Raw genomic sequence first — 24,231 nt, 5'->3', positions numbered from 1 at the left:
GAAAATGAATAGTGAGCAGAATTAAGTTCAAGTTATCATTGATGCGGCCCTCCAACACATCTGCTAAATGAATTAAATATAAATGTTAAAATGTACAGTAAATTAACTAATGGTATTTATTTTTTTAATCTAAATGTTATGATGGCATGTACCTGTTTTTATGGGCCTGTTTGTATTTTTCTCTGAGGTGGAGGCAGTGTTTGGATCAGACTTCTCTATTCTAGTTATTATCTTTATGAAGAAACCTTGGGTTTTGGGTTTTAATCGGCTTTTATTCACTGTAACTGTCTTTGTGCTGTGTTATTATTTTAGTCTACAACAGGGGTCCCCAAACTACGGCCCACGGGCCGAATACGGCCCGCCCACGCATTTGGACCGGACCTCTGAACAATGCCAGAGACAATTTTTTTGTTTTGTTTTTTTTTAAAGTTCACACTGATTAATTTTGCATACATAAGAAAAAAAAAAGATTTCCATAGCAATGAATATGAAAAAAGGTCATTACGATAGTAATAATGCTCTTTTAATAGGCTATATACCAATTGATATTTACGGATGTATGGTGCATAACAAAATAATAAACTAATCTAGCATAATAAATACATTTAATATCATAATAAAATCTCCACAATAATACTGGTAGTTACTCCAGCCCATGTAATTTTCTGTTACAGACCGACCCGGCCCCACATTAACCCTTGTGTTATCTTCGGGTCGTTCTGACCCATCAGTCATTGTGACCCACCGTCGTATTGCGACAACTTTACCGCATACAAAAACAAAGTGAAGCATTTTCTTTTAACCGTTGGGCTGTCTCAGACCCCCCACATTGCGAAGGTTAAAAAAAAAATATTTTTATTTGTTTTTGTATTGGGTAAAATTGGGTAAACACAACGATGGTTCGTTATGAACCTTTGGGTCATGTGACCCGAAGGCAGCACGAGGGTTAAAGAAAGGAAAATTATCTGACCCTCGCAGAAAAAAAGTTTGGGGACCCTTGGTCTACAACATGATCTAATGTGGTATTCCACAGTACGTAGGTGTGAGCAGAAGGAACAAAGGTGTGTTTGTGTGTGTGTGTTTGAGAGAGTGAACTGGCAGTTTGCTGTGGTTTCAGGAAGTCCCAACATGTTTTTCAACTTACCCAATTCCAACAGACAAAAATACAACCCAGGGATCTTTGGCGCAGAGTAGAGACTGGCTATATTAATCGTCTTTATACTGTATATAAAATATATCTGTGTGCGTTTGATCGTGTGTACATGTACTTATTTGTTTACCTGCATTTGCATAGGGTCAACATAAATGCATCAACTAAATATTGTTTCTCACTTGGTGCACGTGTGAATGTGGTTATTGTGTGTTTGTGCTTACAGTGTGTGTCGGCATGGATAGGGTATAAGGCCACTGTCCTCTTGTGCAACTCCTCCTCGTTGCGCTGTTCTGTGTCCCATTGGTTGGCTGACTTATAGCTGTCACATGACCCGTAGACACAGCAGTGATAGGCATACGGCATCTCAATCACCCTAGGAGAGAGAGAGTGATGGAGGGGCAACCTTTACACTCATAGAGAAATGTATTTTTGTGTAAATATGCTGTAATTTCAATTGACATGCCAAAACATCCTAAAAACTGGGACACCTTGAAAAGAAAAAAATAATGTATCCATCTTTCTAGATATATTAGCCTGGTCCTAACCAGACTCTCGTACATTGCATTTGTACAGAGAGTCTGGCCTCGCTCCATTGTAGGCGGGTACTCTTGAAGTTTAAAACTATTGGATCTGCCCAGAGCCACTCTGATCTGCCATAACCAATCGCTAGCGTTCGCCTTAGCCAATTCCTTCACCACTACTGTAACAGAGCTAGCTGCCGTAGCTGGACAATCAAACTGTTCCCGAACCCTGTGGGGAGGAGGGCCACAACATCATGGCCACCAACAAAACTCAGCAAAACTTGTTCTTGCTCCGGCTTTAGCTGTTGGATATTCGGCAGCGTTGCCACAACGGACCGAATGGCTTTGCTCGCATCTTTCTCCGCCGCCATTACGGAACTACAACACAAACTAGCGCACGACATCAACGTCATCGTTCTCAGCCACTCCCTCTGTTCGCTGATTCGCTGGTAGAAAATCAACCTGAAAAATCTGACTTACGTACCTCATGGCCAGACCTATGTACAGAAGCAAAAACAAAATTGAGCGGAAGTACGTAGGAGGGCAGAGCCAGGCTAAGATATATGGTTATTGACTGACTTTCCAGCCTTTGAAACTCATTAAAGGTTGTGACTCAACGAAAGGTTAAATGCAGAAATGTTTGAAGACACTGTGCAGTGAGCACAGTGTCTACAGTATGTCAGTAAGCCTGTGACAAATGAAAATACATAACTGGCATCAGTTCTGACTGTAATAACCACTAAGCTGACAGTCTCTGTGGCCCCGTGCTACCACACCCCTCAGCTGTTTCAGGCGTCTGCATGTATTCGAGAAGTTCAATGCTTGTGCACACCAATGAGAGATCCGATTGGGAGATGTGGGTCATGTTGATATAGCCTTGGGTTAGCGGGGTGGGAAGGTTGGGTGGTCACCTGTCTCCAGTTACAGACCGTTGGAAACAGCCATTTAAAAATAATAATCTTGGCACATTATTATGTTTTTGGGTCTTGTCCTTGAGGCGCCCAAAGGTCTGCTACCGGCGCTGAAGGAAAGGCGCTTGCTAGCAGAGACAACTATGTCCAACAACGATAAACAACTTGGCTCCATGGGTCCATTTCCTTACGGATGACGAAGAGGTGAGTTCAGACCACACCTGAAATGACATGTCATACCTGCCGGCTATTGGCTGCAGAGACATGGTAACCTAATGAAAAAGGCTCAAAATAGACTCAACAGACAGCACATCTGGTAATGCTACACGTGAGCTACAGGGTTATTATCTATCCTTCCCTCGTGATGCTATTTCTACTAGTGATCAAGTTCCACATCTTGTGCTTCACTCCCAGGACATTAAAGGGCTCCAGGAACTACTCTCACCTGTTTGAGAAGCCATGATCAGGCTCCGAATGTCAGCTGGAACGGTTGGGGTTTCCAGCCTCTGCCAGCCGGCCACGTTGTGGTCGCATCCTTACAAGATCTCAGGACTCGCTCATCTTGGCTATTGTTGGATTTGGTGTTGCAAACTACAGTGTATATTATGTGCTACTTGATTCGACTCTAGTCCAGTCTAGTCTACTCTGCTCTAGTCTACTGTACTGTAGTCTTCTCAACTTTCTACTCCAAATGTTGGCATGAGCTCTACCCATCTTTCGCTCATGTCTTTAACTATATGTTTGGCGTGTCTGGTTGTGTGTGTCTCACCTCATGCGGGGGAAGTGGTCGGGGTTGAATGCCTCGTACAGCTCCAGGTTCCCCCTTAGTTTGAGGTGAGTGAGTCCCCCCAGACCCCCCACCGGCATGGTGCTCAGATGGTTCTCCGTCAGGTCCCTAGGAGTGAGAAGGAGAGTGAAGGGAGGGGGGGACAAAGGAGCAACATATAAGAGACAGAGGGAGAGAAAGAGACAGAAAAGAGGGATGAACAAGGATGAGTGTAGTGAGAGAAGTCAGAGACATACATACAGACAGACAGAAAGAGAGAGAGAGGGAGAACAGAACAAAAAAGAGAGACCGAAAAAAGAAAAGCACAATATGGGAAAGTGAGAGAGCGTATGAGTACGAGAACCTCATCAAAAAAGATGTAATTTGTGGCTCACAAATTAGAAACAACTTCAATACCTCCTGTTTCCTAACAGTAGCAAGGACAGTACTAACACATTTCACTTAGTTTATGTATACACAGACAAACCAAGTTTGTTTTGGCATGAGGATACAGTTTCCACCACTTTCAAAATGTTTTTACGTCTAGATGTGAGTATTATACAAAGGAGTAAACAAGTACAAATATAGTTTCCATGGAATTTCTTCTTTAAGCAAATTCAAAGATTTGCTTCTCAGTACATTATATACTTGTGAAATTAGTTCCTGAAAGCATGTGCAAAGCGCGAAAACTTTGTCGCACTGAAATGTGGAGTTAGACCGTAGAACAGTTTCTCTTCCGTTTTCAGATCAGGTTTTAATGGACGGAGCCCAAAAAATGACCTATCTGCGTCATTTTGACCCATCTACGTCAGATCACTGAATGGCTCCTCTTGCTGTTATTGTAGCCTACCTCAACTAGCTATAGGCTGCAAGGTGAACCACGAAAAGTATTTTAGAAAATGATTCCCGCTCCACAGTCTGGCATCGACACAATCTTTAGCTCATAAAAAAGAACGATTCGTGCTAAGCTACCAAAAAAAAGTTTGTCGCTGAAATTCCAGTCGATTATCGTTGCGTCTATGTTTTATGCAGAACTAGTTTCTTCAGAGCGTAATAGGATTTTGGTGGCACGGTTCGACACGTGATCGTTCTACACCAATAAGGTAGCTGCTTTTTGTCAACATGGATGGATATGTTTGGCAAATAGTGGATGGGACCTTGCACGTAACAGAAATTCGGCCCCTGACAGTGTTTTGCATGTGATACACTGCGGCTGCAAAAGTGCGTGTGAGACAGGCAGATGTTCATGTTTTTCTGCAGGACTGTGTTGCACAGACTTATGTCGTTGTTGTAATTGTGCCAACACAAAAGAAACTGAGGAACTGGGAGATAACTGTCCTGACACTGAGGACTGAGTGTCCTTAATCTGTTATTCCTTATTCTGTTTTGTACAGTTTTATATATCATATTTCATATTTTCCATTACGATTGTTTTTATGGTTGATCAGTGTTTTCATTTGTGGAATAATGAATGAATGTTACAACAACGACATAAGTCTGTCCCCCCCCCCCCCCCCCCCCAGGTTAATGTAATAGCCTAGTTTAATAACTAATGTAATATGCACATATTTTCGTACTATTTCCCCTAAAGCAATAAGGTTAGGCTACTTAGAGACCTTCCACTCATAAAGTATGTTCTAAATGGCATAAATGCTGCCAATTATTAATTGACGTATTAATAATTGACGTTGGTCAGTAGCCTATCGATTAAGGTACTCGAAAGCATGTACACTGTCTGCTTCATTTGAGCTTGATAGGCTAAGCAATCTGTAGCAAATAATAACAATAAACCCACTATTTATTAATTAAAACTACTTCTGCATAGTAATGCACCGAAAATACAAACGTAAGCAAAGGCAGCAATCGCTATCGAATCAACAGACAAGTGCAATTTAGCTAGCAGGGGAATAATACAGATCACCAGTTAACTTAATTTAAATTAGCAAGAATATAGACTAATACAATAACAGGCTTAAATTAACTGACAAGTTAGCTATACGACTTCTCAAAGACGCACAATCTCAACTGCAGTGTGAAGCGCGTATCCATGCTATTCTCCGACATGCACTCAAACAATCACATAGACGTCCTAAAATTTTGTACAGCCCTATTTCTGATACCATGGCGGCAGAAATGTAGTCGTGGCGGGCCGCCACGGCAAAATAAACATAGGAAACACTAACTTGCAAGGTCCCATGCTCTATTTGACAACCATATCCATCCATGTTGACAAAAAGCAGCTACCTTATTGGTGTAGAATGATCACGTGTCAAACCGTGCCACCAAAATCCTATTACGCTCTGAAGAAACTAGTTCTGCATAAAACATAGACGCATCGACAATCGACTGGAATTTCAGCGACGAACTTTTTTTTGGTAGCTTAGCAGGACTCGTTCTTTTTTATGAGCTAAAGATTGTGTAGATGCCAGACTGTGGAGCGGGTTGAAACGATAACAGGGTTCACCTTACGGCCTACTAGTCAATCTATCTACTTCAGACAGGCTGCGGCCAACACGACAGTAGCGGCAACTCTACACATGGCCGATTATTTTCTTCTTAAAAATCTTGATTTTATTTGGGGACAATGACATGGCTCGATAGCTGGCTGGTCTTGTTGTTAAACATACTGTCAAATTATAATTACTGTTTGGAGAAAATGTCAACTTTGATGCGGTCATCTCACATCCATTTGCTCTACTGTATTCAACTCGCTCCACAGGCTGCGGCCGTACTGTAGCCTGTAGTACAAGTATGGCCGATACTTTGTTCGTGAAAATCTTGATATTTATTTTGGGACAGTGACATGGCTGGTTAGCTAACAAATCTTCTTGTCAAACATACTGTAAAATTATATTTACTGTTTGTCAACCGTACACAATGTTATTGCCTTTAAATCTTGCTAGCATAACGTTAGCTTTCGGGCTAATAGCGCAGCTGACGTTGACAATGGAACAATTGTTTTCGTTGCGGAGGAACAATGGCGAAATAAACATTGTTTTAATCAATAAGTAAGGGATAATGCACAACGAGGTGTACAATATCACCTCCGCGGAAGCAACGGTCCCTCCGCATTATGAGGTGAAAATGGACACCTTAACGTCCCGCTTATACCATGGTCCCTTGCCAACGATTTTTTTTACAAACATTCATTTGTTTTCAGGCGTTTTGCAAAATAAATCTAACGTGTTTTAACGTTAGCCAACTCTGATATTTTATAGTCCGCTCAGCTCATAGAACCAACACCGGCTTTCCCTTGGCTGAGCTATTAGCCCGAAAGCTAACGTAAAATTAATTAATTATTTAGTGTAAGATCAACAGATGAGTCTTGAGACCCCTCTTGAAGGATCCAAAACTATCACATGAACGCAGAACACTAGGCAACTCATATCATAGAATGAACGCATATTTTAAGAGGACTGTGTGCAGGGAATGTGTCTGACCAATCACGGTGGGTGTGGGCCGCCTGGGCCAAAAATGCCAGGGCCGATTTGTGGTCCCAGTCCAGCCCTGGTTGCTGCAACTGTCGTGTTGGCCGCAGCCTGTCTGAAGTAGGTTGACTAGCGAGGTGAATAGCGAATGGGATGTGAGATGAGCGGTTACGTGACACTGACACACTACATCCAGAAAAGTAACATTTTTCAAATGGGTTAAATAAATATTGAAGTCACTCATTGTTGTAAATACAAGTTAGCTTGTTAAAGTCTTTCAAAATTGTAAATGGAGGCTTTGACTCCGTCCCGGTTGTTATGGTTACTTATTTCAGACACTTTGTACAGGCTCATATACTATGTAGCCAGCGGAATAATTTAGAACGGTGAAAAGACAGTTTTACTGCAATTACGTAGTAGCTGTCCGTTATCGCCCACCCCTGCAGCCAATCAGCGAAAAGAGGAGGCGTGTTCCGGCGCAAACGTTCCCTGACTAAGCTAATTTGGGTGGGTTTCTCCCATCCCCATACAATGTCACTTCTCTGTCTTTTACGGCCCTGACGAAAATGTCGGTCTTCTCGGCTGTGAACTGCTCCTGGCGTGCGCCTGGCAAATCCGCCATTATAATAGCAATCCGCCATGGAACAAGCGCGTCTGCTTTTAAAGCAATGTGAGATGACGCTCTTATTGGTTTATTGCACGTTACTCCTAAACCACACCTATGAGTAATGTACCGGTAGCTACTTCAGACCAACCCATTTTATATTTGCGTCGGGTGCAAGAGTCATTTATCCCGCCGGTATAATAGCAACAGCGCCCGAGTTCCGCCCACAAAGTTACTTGCGTTTCGTGTTTGATACTTGCGTTTCAGATCGTTTAAATAGGGCCCTAAAAGATAATCCTGACAGTGTCTGAGGACACGACGAGAGGGAATGGATACAGTGTGTGGTGTGGTCACTCACAGCTTGATCAATGAGTGAAGGGAAGTGAACGCTTCTGGGTGGATCCACTCAATGCTGTTACAGCTCAGGTCCCTGAGAAATATACACACACGCATGCACGCACACACACACACACACACACACAAACTGTGTCAACATTTTATCACCACTAGGTGTCAGTACTGTATGCTGCAGCTCCAGCCTTTGATAGGTGTTTACTCACAGAACCCTTAGAGAGCTGAGTTGCTGGAATGTATTTATCTCGATCCTCCTGAGTTGGTTGTGCTGTAGACCTCTGAACATACAAACACACACACCAACAAACGCATAAAATCCAGTTGAAAAAGCACAGGGAGGCTATAAATTTGAAGTTTATATTAGCTAATTTCTGCACAATTTCAGGGGAAAAGTCAGTCAGAATTTGGCAGTTACTGTGTTTGTGTATATTTGTGTGAACCTACATCTCCTGAAGCACTGAGCAATGGTAGAAGCTGGGCAGTTCCTCAATCTGGTTATGAGACAACTCCCTGCAAGCAAGCACACACACACACACATGCATGCAAGTTGAATTTGGTTAAACTCACTCCTCAGTACAAATACTGCACACCCACGCCATCAAACTTTTCAGTGGTGTAGCTGGCTAAAGCGGTGTTTATGAAAGGTGGTCGTGTGAGTCAGAGGACTCCAGTTTGATCTCAGGAGTGGGCACATGAGGGAGGAAGTGATCCTGAAGAGTGACACGATGACACGTGACACAAGCTCACCAATCTGTTCCGTTTGGTGCAGAGCACTGGGGAGAGGGCAAGTCAAAGTGGTAGGATCTGAGAACTGGTGGGCCAAAAGTGAAATGATGATGTACAGAATAAAGGATGAGTATTTACTGTATGTCTGTTTGGACATGAAAGTAGTTGTGTCTGCAAGTGAGATGGATGTTTTAAGGGGTACATTTGGTACTAAAGCTGTGTGTGCAGGAAACTTGTGACTGTGTGGATGTGCATTTCCCATGCGGGCATATGCACTTTATGTGTGCCCATGCCTTCTCATAGCATAATTTGTCTGTGGTGTGTGTGTGAGTTGTATACTCACAGCACTCTGAGATGAGGCAGCTGTTGACAAAGGCCCTGAGGGAGAGCAGAGAGACCCGCTCTGGTCAATGTCCTAGTGAGAGACAGAGAGAGAGAGAGAGAGGGAGAGAGAGAGAGGGGGGGGGGGGTTGTGTAAGCGTTGTTCAAGAGCAGGCATGCGAGAGGATTTCCCTGCCCTGTGACACTAATCCCATCAGACAGGGGGCTCAGTAGGCTGGTATGGGACTGGCACAGCTCTGTCCACTGGCCCCTTCTGACACTGACACCCTTTCTCCTCCTCCACCACCTCCTCCTCCTCCTGTCTCCTTGCCTACTCATCCTCCACCACCTTAGCCCCGCATACTCTCTCCTACATCTTTTCTCCTCCTCTTGGTCCTCTTTTTCCACCTCTTCATTCTCTTCTCCTCCTCCTCCACCTTCTCCTCTTCCTGGTCCTTCTTCTCTTCCACATGTTTTTCTTTGTCTACTCCTCCTCCACAACACCTCATCCTTCTCTTACTCCTCTATCTTTCAATCCTTAATACTCCTACACAAGTTCATTTTTCGTCTTTCTGTACCAACTTATCTCTATGAAAAGCTTGCGCCATTAGGAACAGAGAGTCAGTGTTTGGTAATTAATGTTTGGTGTGTGTGTTTGTGTGTGAGGGAGAGAGTGTGTGTGAGAAAATGAGTGAGAGAGAAACTTACAGTATTTCCAGGCTGGTGGTTCCTTTCAGGTCGGGGAACTCTCGTATTTGGGTCGCTCCGTTCAGGGAGCTGCATTAATTCAGAGGACAGCTTGTTAGAGGACACACATACACTTACACACTATATTCTTACAGCACATTCCACCACAGTTGTCTTCCAACATCAACACTGTTCTGGCTACCCTGACTGTCTCCTTAGACGTCATAACTCACACACACATCACCAAACACATTCTTACTGTAGAACACACACATTTGGATCACCACCGATTACAGCACCACATATTAACACCATATCAGTTCAGCTGTCCTCTAAACTCCAACTGACGATAAGCAATACACTTGATTTATAAAGTATGAAGCCAGCCATGTCTTTCTTTTGTTCTTTCTCTATGTCTCTATCTTTTCTCTATTTAGCTACCCTCCTCCTTCCTTCCTCCCCCTGTCAGATTTGAACTTGTGTTCAACCTGTCTCAGACTCACAGCGTGTGCAGCTTGGGAAGGAACTGGAAAGCAGATCTGCCCACAAACTGGATTGGGTTCTCATAGAAGTGTCTGGAACATGAGATGGATTCATGGTTGGATGTGAGATAACAGTGGGATTGTCGCTGGAGTTTGGTGAAGTGTTTCTGCGCTTGGTGTGTGTGTGTTTGTGTGTGTGGGAGGGAGGGAGGGGGGGGCTGAGTAGGTGGACTCACATGGTCTGTAGCTGGGGGTTACCCACAAAGGCTCTCTCAGGGATAGCTCGGATGTTGTTGTTGTGGAAACCCCTGAAACACCAACATACAACATTAGATGTGTGTGGGTGTGTGTGTGAGAGAGGGGGAGAGGGTGTGTGTCTGTAAGTGATAGGAGTGTCATGTGTCATATGAAGCAGCTGTTATTGAACAGACAAGCATTTTAAGATACATGAGAACACGTAGACGTTCACAGTACAGAACATCTGCTGATTGTGAGGGGTTTGTGTGTGTGTGTGTATGATGATGCTGGAGGGAGCCACTGTTTAGGGTGCGAGATTGTATCCAAGTGCCACATTAAAATCATTTAGCAGGATTACTGGCAATAACGTATGATAGTTATGTCAGGCAGGTGTGTGTGTGTGTGTCTGTTTTGACATACAGTTCCTGCAGCTTGGTGAGGGTCCTGATGGCTACAGGAAACTCCTGGAGATTGTTGTAGTTCAGGTCCCTGGAGATGATTGAGAGGGAGAGAGCAGGAAGAAAGAAAGAGAGGGAAAGATGGAGAGATAGAGATATTAGCCCTGATGAGTACATCAGATGGCTGGAGGAGGAAACCTTTCATGCTTGGCTCTGATGAAACTCAGGGTCAAACGTGTCTTTAGTGGTCATGTATGGGTATGTATGTGTGTGTCTCCTTTGAGACATTAACAGCTGTAGTGAGTTGTAGCTGAGTTAGGTCTTAATGTGACCTGTCATCTTTGCTTCTCAGATCGGCCTATTATTATGGTCTGTCCTTATTGGCCTCTTACTGGAGCAAAAAAGCACACGGTGCAGGTGCCGCCCCAACGGTGAACTTAGATAACGTGTGGTTGGAGAACTTAGATAACGTGAACAAGAATGATTTTCACAATCAAGCACGCACGTATGCTCGCACCCACAGACAGAGAACTCATCCATTGGCCACATGATTCATAACTGAAGAGACATGGCCAGATTCCAACATCCTCCGCATGCCAAGCGAAACCTGTCATCTGCTCTCCTGAATCACCAGAAGCCCCAAACCCTTAAACACACAGGCCCTCATGTATAGTCGTGGCCATAAGTTTTGGCAATGACAAATTTTGTGTTTTGCAAAGTTTGCTGGTTCAGTATTTGAGGAAAATGTTTCATATGTTTCTATAGAATACTGGAATACAATAAGGCACAATTCATATTTTTTTAAGCTTTTTGGGGGCGAAAATTTTCAATATGCAAATAGTCCCCTCTTTTACAGCAGTCTGCTCTTAAAATCCAATCAGAATGATAGTGATGTCACCTGGCTAAAACTTCACACTTTCCCCTTTGCTGATAAGTGTTGGGGTAGTTACTCAAAAAAAGTAATAGATTACACAATACTAGTAACTTTTTTTAAAGTAATGCTTGACTTTACTAGATTACTCACTGTTGAAAGTAACTAGTTACACTACATTAATTTTGGATTACTCCGTAACATCACCTGAGATGCACTTGCCCAAATCAACTCAAATTCTTATTATAATGAGGACATACACAAGATCTCTCTTTATGCTTTTTAATACCACAAAGCTGACAAAAAATTTGTGAACATTAACCTAAAAGTTGTCAAGCAGAACAAAGCTACAGTACTGGCAGTGAGCAAAATGTCTCAAAATAAAATTATGCTTAAAACTTTAAATGGCAACATTTAAGCCTGTTTATCTCTGCTTTGGTAACCTGCTGTTGAAAGTCAAGTCGTGGCTGCTTGGCTGGTGTCGGCAACAATGGCAACGACAACCTTTTATCGGCGTCAGTGTTACTCAGGGTCCGGGGATCTTTAGCTACTAGTCTTGAGTTAGCATGATGCCGTTGAAGATGCTTTGACAGATTAGAGGTTGTGTTCGCGGCGGTGGAGAGGTGTTTTTGGCCTGTGCACAATGTACATTGTACAGTTACGTTTTTGTCCTTTTGCGCAACTAATACGAAGTAATGTGCATACCTCCATCCCTCAAAAGACGTCCTAAGCGGCTCTGCCATTCTTGCTTCGCCTCTTGAACTCTGGGGCTAAATCGCAAGTGACGAGTGTTACGCAAACACACGTCCCTTACAAAAAATAAGTAGGGTGAGGTCAGGTAATGTGGGACCTCAGTTGGTGGAATTAAGGAGGTCTTCGAAGTATTCCTTCCACCGATCCAGGACGTCCCCCATCGAGGTCAGCAGCGCACCATCCCCACCATATACAGCGTTGACAGTGCACTGATTCCCCCTCCCGAGTCGCCGGATGGTGGTCCAGAACCTTTTCGAAGCCGTTCGGAAGTCATTCTCCATGGCCTCGCCGAAGTCCTCCCACGCCTGGGTTTTTGCCTCCGCGACCGCCAAAGCCGCATTCCGCTTGGCCTGCCGGTACACATCAGCTGCCTCTGGAGTCCTACCAGCCAATAAAGTCCGATAGGCCTCCTTCTTCAGCTTGACGGCATCCCTCACCTCCGGCGTCCACCAAGTCTATCATCGAACTGAGACCTCGGGTGTCCTGGTGCCAAGTGCACATATGGACACCCTTATGCTTGAACATGGTGTTCGTTATGGACAAGCCGTGTCTAACACAGAAGTCCAACAACAAAACACCGCTCGGGTTCAGATCAGGGGGGCCATTCCTCCCAATCACGCCCCTCCAGGTCTCACTGTCATTGCCCACATGAGCATTGAAGTCCCCCAGGAGGACAAGGGCATCTCCGGGAGGAGCGCTTTCCAGCACCCCCCCAGAGACTCCAAAAAGGGTGGGTACTCTGCGCTGCCATTTGGTGCGTAAGCACTGTGACGTCACGAGAGGCTGGGTCTTGGAGGGGTGCTACATTCCCCGGAGGTGGCTGCAGCCCTGAGCAGCTGTGGCTCCCTCTGCTGGGGGAGTTGGGGGCTCCATCCCTCCCTCAAAGCGGGGCGTTCCCGCACACCTGGGACTGATCAGACCCTGAGGGGTTTTGTTTAAGGGGGAGAGCCACAGTTAGGTGGTGTGTGGGGTTTTGGAGTGGAGGAGGATTCCTGTGCCAAGAAGAGGTGCCGTGTACATTTTTGACAACCTATGAGTTTGGAAGTATTTTTTTTGTTAATTCTGAAGACCTCTAATAAACGTCTTGTTTTTGTTCGACCCCAGTGTCCTCGCACTACTTTGAGCTGTCCGCTGAGGGCTGTGTAGCCTCTCGTGGCGTCACAGCACAAACAAAAGTGAGGTCCCGTCCCCCCACCCGAAGGCGGAGGGAGGCTACCCTCTCGGCCACCGGGGTGAACCCCAACGTACAGGCGCCGAACCGAGGGGAAACAAGTATTCCCACCCCAGCTCGACGCCTCTCACCGAGGGCAACTCCAGAGTGGAAGAGAGTCCAGCCCCTCTTAAGGAGACTGGTTCCGGAGCCGATGCTGTGCGTCGAGGCGAGGCCGACTATATCTAGCCGGAACCTCTCTACCTCACGCACCAGCTCCGGCTCCTTTCCCGCCAGCGAGGTGACGTTCCACGTCCCTAGAGCTAGCTTCTGCAGCCGAGGATCGGACCGCCAAGGCCCCCGCCTTCGGCCGCCGCCCGTCTCACACTGCACCCGACCCCCATGACCCCTCCTGCGGATGGTGAGCCCACTGGAAGGGGGTCCCACGTTGTCTCTTCGGGCTGTGCCCGGGCCTGGCTCCAGGGGGGGGGGCCCCGGTGACCCGCTTCCGGGCAGGGGCAACTGGGAACCATGGTTCGTTTTCTTCATGGTAGGTTTTTTGAGCCACGCTTTGTCTGGTCCTCTGCCAAAAAGTGTCCCACATTACCTAAAATCACCCTATATTAAAGTATACTATAAGTAGGCTATACTAAAATATGGATAGTACACTTTTAGTTCACTTTTGATATACTTGTATGCTTAGAAAATAGTATACTTTTGATATACTTTTAAGAAGTATGCTTTGAAAATAGTCCACTTTTGATATACTTTTAAGAAGTATACTTAGAAAATAGTTCACTTTTGATATACTTTTAAGAAGTATGCTTAGAAACTGAAAATTGGATACATTTCTTCTGGAGTAGGATGTACGTTTTTCTATTAGGCCTATTATACAGCAAAAACAGTCAAAATACTCTTAAAGTACATTACAGGTTAAATGTTTTAGATCTATCTTGTATATTCTAATTATTCATGTCATGGAAAATCTATTATGCATTGCACATTGAATCTTTTTTGGTACTGAAGCTGTAACCTTAATTACTGCAAAAACATTTTGAAGCCCTATAGGCCCACTCTTATACTAATAATTATCAATTGGAGTATTAATGGAAAACACGAAAAAGCTACTTGAGAAAGAAGCAGACAGAAGCAGGGCATGACATTGGCACCCGCCCACCCGCCAAATGCGGGTAGAATTCGGCTGTGGCGGGTAAAGCAGTCACTCTTACTAGCCACTTTGGCAGGTGGAATTCTACATATCTCTCGCTATAAGATTTTTTATTGTAGTCTTCTCAAAACAAAATAATAAACTCATTGCAGGGTTCTCAAGCCTCACGCATTGACCGTGAGACGCACGCATTTCAACCAGCACGTATCGTTTCCCCGTGTTAAACAGTCTCGGCCACTGTACGTTCGTTGCTAAGCAACATAGACGCGCGAACACACGCGAAAGCTCGTCTCGTGGGGCTTTTGATCAAACTTGAGGACCCTGCTCAGTGCAAGGCAAGGATGTGGCGGTAGGCTACATAACAGGTGTAGGAAAACCCGGAGGGCAGACAAAAACAGAGAAAAACTGGTAATGAAAGTGAAACCGAAAATAAAGAGACACAAATAAAAAGACAGCAGACAGTGAGCTCTCCAACTAGGCTACTTCTAACACATTAGCTACCATTTCACCAAAATACCATCATTCTACACCGAGTAGCCTAATATAAATTTAGCGGTTTGCACTAACTCATAGCAGAGATACCTCTGGAAATGTTATCTAGTATAATTATAACAAGCACACAGAACTGAGTGATGAGCTGCTGGCGGCGGTGGATGATCCAGGTGCGACCGGAGGATGAACGGCCGGAGGGGCGATGCTCGGTACGGCTCCGCGCTGCAAGAGAAGCCGTGTGTTGGTGAACTCCGTCTGTCTCTGGTCCATCTTAAAACTGTCCGCCGTGAAATGGTCAGTGCAGAGGCGGCTGTTGGAGTTTATCCGAAGCTTTCCATGAGCGTGGCTCTTCACAAAATCTATCCACCTATTTTTCCTTTCATTATCAATAGGGAACTTAAATGGCGTTGCAGCGCAGCTGGAGTTCTTGCATCCAGGGAAGATGCAGTTGCGGGTGGTGGGAGACATCCTGAAGCTAGCTAGCTAGCTGATGTAGGCTACAATAACAGTACAGCAGGAGGAGCCATTCAGTGAGTAGATAGGGCGAAATGACGTAGATAGGGCATTTTTTTGGCTCCGCCCATTAAAACCTGATCTGAAAACGGAAGAGAAACTGTTCTTCGGCTTAACTCCACATATCAGTGTGACAAAGTTTTAGCGCTTTGTATGCTTTCAGGAACTCATGCACACACGTATATAATGTACTTAGAAGCAAAACATGGAATTTACTTTACAGGATCTTTAACTTGGGGGATAGCTAGGCTAACTATAGCTTTACTGCAAGGCAGCTGCAGAAACGCCACAAGCAAAGAGGCCAGGGTGATAACTATTTACTCATTTTACTTTGTGATGTGAAACACTATTGTGAAATGTAATGTACAATATTAGCTGATATTATTAAGGAAGTAGGCCCACATCTACTTTCGGAAACGGTAGTCTACTATTTCACTGAAGCATTAGCATCATGACATTAGCCTCTGTTGCCCGGGCAACACATACTACAGTGGTCTATGATGCATCTGTTTCGTTAAAATAAACATTCCTCACAAATACATTTTCGTTGTAGGATTTATTATGACATTAGTAAACGATTTGTTAGTAAAATTACCATTACCTGTGGTTTCAAACCAGTCTAGCTCACTGCAACGCTGTAGCCTACCCGAGACACGAGTGAGTAGGTTAGCTAACAAAAACATTTCCACAGCTGTTTAGGAAGTCAAACGGCGACAGAACATGTTCGGCACTCCCCTTACTTAAATCAAAAGTCTTTCAATAGGGGAAACTATCTGACTACTAACCTGAACTTCATTGCCACAGCCTAAACTTTGTCAATCTGTTCATGAAAATAATTAATTTCAGCCTAAACCGTACAACGGAACGTTAAATCCAATTCAACCAACGCAATCGCTACCAACACGAACACAGCAGTAGTCTAGTACTGTACAGTACTGTAGTAGTACAATTTACCGGGGCAGCTTCTCCACACAGGGCTATATCGCATTTTGCGTTGTTACTGACAATGATCGCTACCAGTGAGCTTTTTATGAATGAGCGATTTTCCACTAAATAAATGTCAAGCTTATTTACGTTTTTGGGGGCATATTTTCAGTTAGCAGATGGTTCTGTTTGAATCGCGATTCCATCTTCTACTGCCGGTAACGTCGTAGAATAATCTTCAAAGGGGGTTCTTTATTAATGAATGAATGCAATATGGGCTAGGCTAAATGACTGAAAATATCACGAGAAGGGAAAACTTAAAAGGACGTTTAAGTCATAGAGATTAGGTCAATTTTTACACCGGTCTGCCAAATTTATTCGTTTTGATTCAACTATGAGGCTGCCTCTTGCAGGGGAAATGAGAAGACATCATATTTCATTCTACACTTCACTCGTATTTTGAGTTGTAAATGAGCAGCAAAAAAAGATGCTTTTAGATCTATGTAATATTTATAAATAATAAGTAGGCCCTATGCATTTTGATATAAAATATACATAAATATCAGTTGTAAAAATGTCAAAAAACTGACCCCTGTGCAACCGACGCAAGCAAGCACACCCTACAATTTCCCCAGAAATTGTACCCTCTCTAGTTCTATATGGTTTTGTTCGGCTTGACATAGCCTCTATTATCTGGGTCGGAGGTAGGCACTAGGCAGCGAGGGGCGGAGCTTCAGCTCCTTCAGGCGACACGCCCCCCCAGTCTCAAGCAGAGAAGACTGCTGATTTTTTCACGATTTCAAAGCCTAATTTAACATACTTGTCGGTGTTATTTTTCATTCGAATTTGGATGGGTAGTTAATAACACATTATTCTGTGGTGTGGCGAACTTAAAACTCGTTTTCAGGTCCACTTTACAGGATCTTTAATGAACTGAAAGTGCACTACACAGGTTACTGTATTTACTTTTACAGTATTCAAAAGTAAACCTAAAATACACTATAAGTGTACTTTAAAGTGTACTAAATGACCTAAAAAGTGGGCCAATTCAGTTTACTTAGTACAAAAATGGTATATAAATAAGTACACTGCTAGTATACCTTAGGTACCATGATAATAGTGTGGCGACCCTGCACTGTAGGAAGTGGACTAAGAAATGTCAGGACATGATTGGTGGATTACGGGGGGTCACCTTGAAGTTCCGGGGAACAGCAGGTGTTATAAGGGGAGGTTTTGGCGGGTTCGGGGCTCTTGAGTTGTGGCTGTTGTGGGGAAGCTGTGTTCCACTGCTATTAGCAACTGCTGTGTTAGCCTGTTGCTAACGTGTTCTATTTAGTAAAGAGGGTTAGTTCGGCGTGGGCAGTAGCCTAAATAACTGCCTGTTTATCGAGACAATAAAAGTCTTAACTGGGAAATAGCACGTCTGGTCTCTGGCTTATAACCACCCGATTCGGGGACGCTACAATAGTATACTTTTTATACTTAAGTATACTTACAAATTAAACTTGAAGTATACTTCTTTTTTGTAAGGGGTACTGTAAAGGGAGGTTTGATTTGTAGTTTTTTTCTCCTCCCGATATGCAGATCGCAGCAATGCAAGTAGCTAACGCAATATGTTTTATTATTAGTAACTGTAATGCGATTACTGAAGTTATCAACAGTAATGTGTTACATTACTGCATTACAGACAAATGTAATCTGATTACAGTACCCCCACTGGTGCTGATGATATGACTTACTGAAATTATTTTAGCAGTAATTTAATGCCAAGGCCCGGCAAGCTTTGCAAACACAAAATGTATGTCGCTCCCAATACTTTTGGACACGGCTGTACGTACATTTGCAAAGGTAGCTTTATCAGCGCCATGGCCAATCCACAGAAAGCGCACGCTGTGATACTTCAGTTTACGTCTTATTTACCAAACCTGCAGTTCATCGGGTAATCAGCGCCTTTCTCTGCCCACTATACCGTAAATTGCGAGCATTTAAATGCGCAATTGAATGGGCCTCCTCTCTTTCTATCATGGATCAGACACCAAGTCAAAACAGTGAAAACAAAGATTTAGTGATAACGAAATTGATGTGCTTGTTCATGAGCAGTGGCGGAACTAGAGTTTTATACATGGGGTGGCCAAGGGGTGGCCAAGGCTACTTCAGGGGGTCCATAGTCCAGAGTCTTGGGTCACTGTTTTCATTAATATATACAGTATAATCTGGGTCTATAAGTGCTGGAACATCCAAAATATTTTTTGGAAAAAAACCTCAAGCCCCAGGCACTTATAATAGCATTTATGTGTTACAGAAATAACACAGTGCATAGTTTATTTACAAAACAAAGTGAATTTACACCCCCCAAAAAAACACTGCAATTTGACTTGACAGGTAGCAAAAATCAGGGCAGAAATGGACTTGGACAGAATAACTTGGTGCCCAACAACATGACAAATTTACAGTATAATATTTATGTTCATATATATTATGTTAACTAATAGCAAAGAAAAGTCCCCCCCCCCTAAAGACCATAGCATTACACATTTCAAAACAGAACGAACACAACAATAGTATGGAAGCAAATCGTTACCAAAATTCAAATGCAAATGCATTTCCAGAAATGCATTTGCATTTTAAGGATGTGGCTGCATTATTTGACTCATAAATGAAATTAGTAATCAATCATCCTATTTGCATTTTAATTTTCTTTTTCAAGAGTGCTCAATCTTTCACTTAATTAAAATTAAAAAGAAATAGACATTTGAGATTTAATTTTCAAAACATGCCCCAGCAAATAGATACCAAAATTCAATTTGAAATGTAAAATTTGAAAATTAAAATGCATTTCCAGAAATGCATTTTCATTTTAAGAACGTGGCTGCAAAATCGTGACCACAATTCAAATTCAAATGCATTTCCAGAAATGCATTTTCATTTTAAGAACGTGGCTGCAAAATCGTGACCACAATTCAAATTCAAATGCATTTCCAGAAATGCATTTTCATTTTAAGAACGTGGCTGTAAAATCCTGACCACAATTCAAATTCAAATGCATTTGCAGAAATGCAAAATGAACGAAAAAGCATTCTGAGCGGCGCAGCAGAGTGACGTCAGTAGCCGCTCTTCTTCAGCTCCCTGCTGACCGAGCTACCAATCTTGTTCGGTTGTTGTGCCGGGAAATTGATTGAATTGCCGGGTCTTTAGAGGACGCATCACAGACTGAGCAACTTGATGTCAAACAATGAATAAAACAGTGGCAGAGCTACTATTAATGTGTACATCTGTGACGTATGAGTCTGCAGCCAAGCTCTCTATGACTTGTTCTACTCGGTCACGGGCATCAGACTCAGATATATTATTAGATTCTACCTGTTCAGCTAATTCTAACAGTGTTTGCACAATTTGAGGGAGCGCCATGGTCTGTGATGCATCCTCTAAAGCAGCGGTCCCCAACCTTTTTTGCGCCACGGACCGCTTTCATGTAAGACATATTTTCACGGACTGGCAGAATGGACTGGGAGGAAAGATAGGCCCTGGACAGCTGCGCTGCTAATGCATGTACATTCTGGGTTTGATGTGATCCTAGTTAGTGACTTCCACACCTAATGCGAGCGTGCGGAGCGCGCAAGAAAAATAGTTCAGCTGATTTGAGCGAAAAATTGTTTTTTGAGTTTTATGTAAAATAAACAGCCGTTTTTTCAATTGACCCATCTTTAAGTTTCTTAGCCTGGTTTTCCATCGTTATATTGTTACTAGCTAGATTTCGATGTGTCAGTCCCACTGTTGTGTGTGACTATAAGCTACGACAGTGACACATGAAGTGCGTTCCTTATATCCAGTTCAGGCCTATTCCAAAATTTTGTTTGATTGCTGTCACGGCAGAAAATCCAGCTTGATGTTGGAAATGGAAGCAGGATTTTCAGTGCTTTAGTGGCGATCTCAGGATAGCCTTCATCCAAAACACCGATAGAGTTGTTGTCTCAAACAGGCTTCATTGAGTGGTAACTATCACTTGTCATGTGTCAAGAGGAAGAGACGCGCATGATACCGTTCAATAAAGCCCACAAACTTGCTAAAAAATGAGTAAACACACGTCTTTGCAGAGCTTTTTTGCTCAGGGGAAAAGGCCCACGGAGAAGGAGAGAATCAGGTCATTTTTCAGAATAAAACGTCTTTCAGACTCTGATAATCAATTAAAAGGAAATAATGTTATTAATTCTTTTTTGTGCGGCCCGGTACGAAATGACCCACGGACCGGTACCGGCCCACGGACCGGTGGGCACCGGTTGGGGAACGCTGCTCTAAAGACCCGGCAATTCAATCAATTTCCCAGCACATTTGCAATGTAATGCAATGCAGATGTGCACACCGCCCCCTACCGAACAAGATGGGTAGCTCGGTCAGCAGGGAGCTGAAGAAGAGCGGCTACTGACGTCACTCTGCTGCGCCGCTCAGAATGCTTTTTCGTTCATTTTGCATTTCTGCAAATGCATTTGAATTTGAATTGTGGTCACGATTTTGTGGTCACGATTTTGCGGCCACGTTCTTAAAATGAAAATGCATTTCTGGAAATGCATTTGAATTTGAATTGTGGTCACGATTTTGCAGCCACGTTCTTGAAAATGCATTTCTGGAAATGCATTTGAATTTTCAAATTTTACATTTCAAATTGCATGTTGGTATCTATTTGCTGGGGCAAGCACAAGAAAACTGTAAAATCGGAGTACAAGCCTACTGACTGTCTCAGTTTGTCTGTTATTGGAGTCGAAGTTCTAACATTAACTTACACAGCTACTGTAGGCTAATCAACATTCGTAAAAAATGTTTGGAAACCTAAACCCAATGCAAACCTTAAAACTGACTTCAAATATTATGCATTTTTCATTCACGAAAAGAGCTTGTGGAGCTGTGGAAATATTCTCTATTCTACTGTCTGTTCTTATTCTTCTGTATCTCGCAAAAAACGTCTCTCTTCGATTTGAATAATGCAACGCAGCAAAATAAATGCTTCTTTCAACAAGAGGTCAAATGAGATGTCAATCACATCAAATTTCCAGTAGCGAATTAAATTTTGGGGTGCCAATCAGATGTCAGGGGTGTCCAGTGCCACCCCGGACACCCCTCTGGCTCCGCTACTGTTCATGAGGTAACATCGAATTTAAATATTATACAAGGCCGGAATTCCGGACACAAAAAAATGCCATCTGGACCGAAATTACAAATTCCAGTAACTGTAATATTGCATGGCTGCTTAATCTGTAGCGGAATGATTTCATGTTCACTCAACTAAAAAAGTGTGATCCTTGTGGCAAAAATAATTTCAGCTCGTCCCCTTGGCCTTTGTCTTTGTCTTGGTCGGATTACTGCTGCCATTTCACCAGGAGGTATAAGCGAAGAAACCCGCATCCTGGTTTACACCTGCTTTTAAGAGGCGCAGAATTTTCACCGCAAAATAGAGGAGTGCTTTTTTGTCCATCCTGCGGAATACATAATTAGGCGCACTTTACGCATCCCCTCCCATCTCTTTATGGGAAACTCCCACTTTCCCCTTGACCCTCCCGTGAATGCATATGCATGACACAAATGCGCAATTTGCCATTTTCAGTTCCCGCGACAGGCAGTCTGCCTCTGCCCATCTCTCTATCTCTCAACAGACTCACTCTGATCCCTCACAATTCCCAGCATGGATAATGGCTTTTAAATAGAGTGTTAAGCTGGGCCGACACACACACACACACACACACACACACACACACACACACACGCTTGTAAAAAAAGGGGTAAGACGTCATTTTTTACACTTCAGCAGGCTGTTAAACAACATGTGTCAAAAATGCTGTGTTCAACAGACCACCGTGAATATGGCACACACATACACACACACACGCATACACATGCACACAGCAAAGGCAGGACCATAGCTGCTATTAAGGCTACTTACGAGGTGTCCCCATTATGGCTCACTGATGTGTTCCAAACTTTGCATATTTCCTTTGGACTGGAACAAAGTCTAAAAGTCACAGGCCATTATTTATTTATTTTCAAAGCATTTGAAAAGGTCCTTCTTAAAAAAGATATTAGGGTCTTAAAAAGAGAACTTTCTGACTGAGAAACCCTAGAGAAAGACCACTTCCAATAGCAGTGATTTGAGGAATTGTACTGCGCTTCAAAACACAAAACAATAATAATCCCACAAAGGAATTGAGCTGGCATTGAGATGACCATCACCTTGACCTTGAATTGACACCTGCCTTGGGTGATTGACAGCCCCCGTTATGAAACCTATTTTCTCTTGGCTTCTCCCCCTCGCTACTTTTCCTTTGATGTCTGTGCATTCATTTTTCCTTTGTTTTTTTTTCACAGATTGAAACATCAGCCTAAGGGCTGGGATTTCTGATTTTAACAACATTGTGTCATTGTGATTTAGTTATGTTAAATATTAATCTGCAGTTCGAAGTGCATGAATTAAGCATTCCAGTCATCCAATGGGCAGCATTACCAGGTTTATAAATTCAAACAAAGCTAGTTTTATCCAAACTTTTAACACTATTAAACACTATAAAAATGTCTCTAGTTGTTTATATTGTTTTTTATAATTCATTTATATTACTCCTTGTCAGTTTAGGCACGGGTCATACAGATGTCTTGTGATTGGTCTAAACCCAGCCAGCTCACTGATTTGCTGTTACCATCATGATAGCCTCTCATTATGATAAATGCTGTGTGTTGGGGGAAACATACTAAGTTGTCATTTACCGGTTAGTAATGAAAGTATTGGAGTCTGAGTGTTTGTGTGTATGTGTGTGTGTGTGTATGTGTGTGTGTGTGTGTTTTTGGGGGTGTGTGTGATACTCACAGTGTTTCCAGACTGCTTAGGCCCTCAAAGCTCCTCTGGCCCAAACCTTGGATCTGGTTGTTATGGAGATGTCTGTGGAGATGGGGAGGCATTGAGAACAACTACCATGCAGCTTACCCCATGCCAAGACAACAGCAATATTACTGGTGAAGTTACGGACACACAATTAATCACATTTGTGTGTCCCTATTGAATCACAAAGCACAACACATTTATCCTCTTACATACACAATAGCATAAACACAATCACAAGCACACTGAAATCACTGTCAAGTTTCACCAGCACAAGTACACATTCACATCCACACACACACCCACAGCTACACGTTCTTACAGCACAACGAGGGCGGTCAGGTTGGTGAAGGCATAGTCGGGGATGTTCGTGATCTGGTTGAGGGCCAGGGTCATGGCCTGTAGGGAGGGCAGGGCATCCAGCGCCCCCACGGGGATCTCCCTCAGGGAGTTGTCGTCCAGCCACAGGTGCCTGAGGGAGCGCACGCCGCAGAACGCCTCTGGGGGGACCGCCGACAGCAGGTTAGCATCCAGTCTCCTGGAGGGGACAGGAGGGGAAGGGTGGTGTGGGTAGGGCAGAGTAGTGGGGGGGCAGGAGTGGGAGTGAGAGAGGAGGGGTGGAGAGGGGGGGGGGGGAGTGGTGGAGGGGGGAGGGTAGGGAGGGAGGGAGGGAGGAGAAAGATGGTAGGGGAGAGGAGTGGTAGAGGGGAGGAATGGAGGGACGGAATGGAGGGGAGTGGAGAGGAGTGAGGAGGGAAGAGGAAGTGGTGGAGGGGAGTGGGGTGGAGAAGGAGGGGAGTGGTGGAAGGGGGGAGGGTAGGTGAAAGAAGTGGGGAAAGAGGTGTGGGAGAGGAGGGAAGGGATAGGAGGATAGGAAGCAGGGGAAACGAGTCGAGAAGGTTGGGGAGGTGAT

At 43.7% G+C, this 24,231-nt stretch overlaps 1 protein-coding gene across 1 annotated transcript in view; it reads right to left on the bottom strand.

Annotated features, from left to right (window-relative positions):
* The window catches only part of LOC134018370 (leucine-rich repeat-containing G-protein coupled receptor 6), a 68,243-nt gene that overhangs the window by 3,898 nt on the left and 40,114 nt on the right, over positions 1 to 24,231 (bottom strand). Inside the window, exons 5-16 of the mRNA XM_062458281.1 lie at positions 23,641 to 23,856; positions 23,307 to 23,378; positions 10,611 to 10,679; positions 10,190 to 10,261; positions 9,975 to 10,046; positions 9,493 to 9,561; positions 8,807 to 8,878; positions 8,182 to 8,247; positions 7,944 to 8,015; positions 7,742 to 7,813; positions 3,355 to 3,480; positions 1,375 to 1,526 (exon numbers count right to left, since the gene is read on the bottom strand). Coding sequence (XP_062314265.1) covers positions 1,375 to 1,526; positions 3,355 to 3,480; positions 7,742 to 7,813; positions 7,944 to 8,015; positions 8,182 to 8,247; positions 8,807 to 8,878; positions 9,493 to 9,561; positions 9,975 to 10,046; positions 10,190 to 10,261; positions 10,611 to 10,679; positions 23,307 to 23,378; positions 23,641 to 23,856 — 1,130 coding nt within the window. The remainder of the gene's footprint in view (positions 1 to 1,374; positions 1,527 to 3,354; positions 3,481 to 7,741; positions 7,814 to 7,943; positions 8,016 to 8,181; positions 8,248 to 8,806; positions 8,879 to 9,492; positions 9,562 to 9,974; positions 10,047 to 10,189; positions 10,262 to 10,610; positions 10,680 to 23,306; positions 23,379 to 23,640; positions 23,857 to 24,231) is intronic.

This window comes from Osmerus eperlanus, chromosome 4, assembly GCF_963692335.1.
Source record: "Osmerus eperlanus chromosome 4, fOsmEpe2.1, whole genome shotgun sequence".
In the NCBI taxonomy this organism is placed as follows: Eukaryota; Metazoa; Chordata; class Actinopteri; order Osmeriformes; family Osmeridae; genus Osmerus; species Osmerus eperlanus.
The sequence above is the reverse complement of the archived record's forward strand: the minus strand, read 5'-3'. Positions and strand labels throughout refer to the sequence as shown.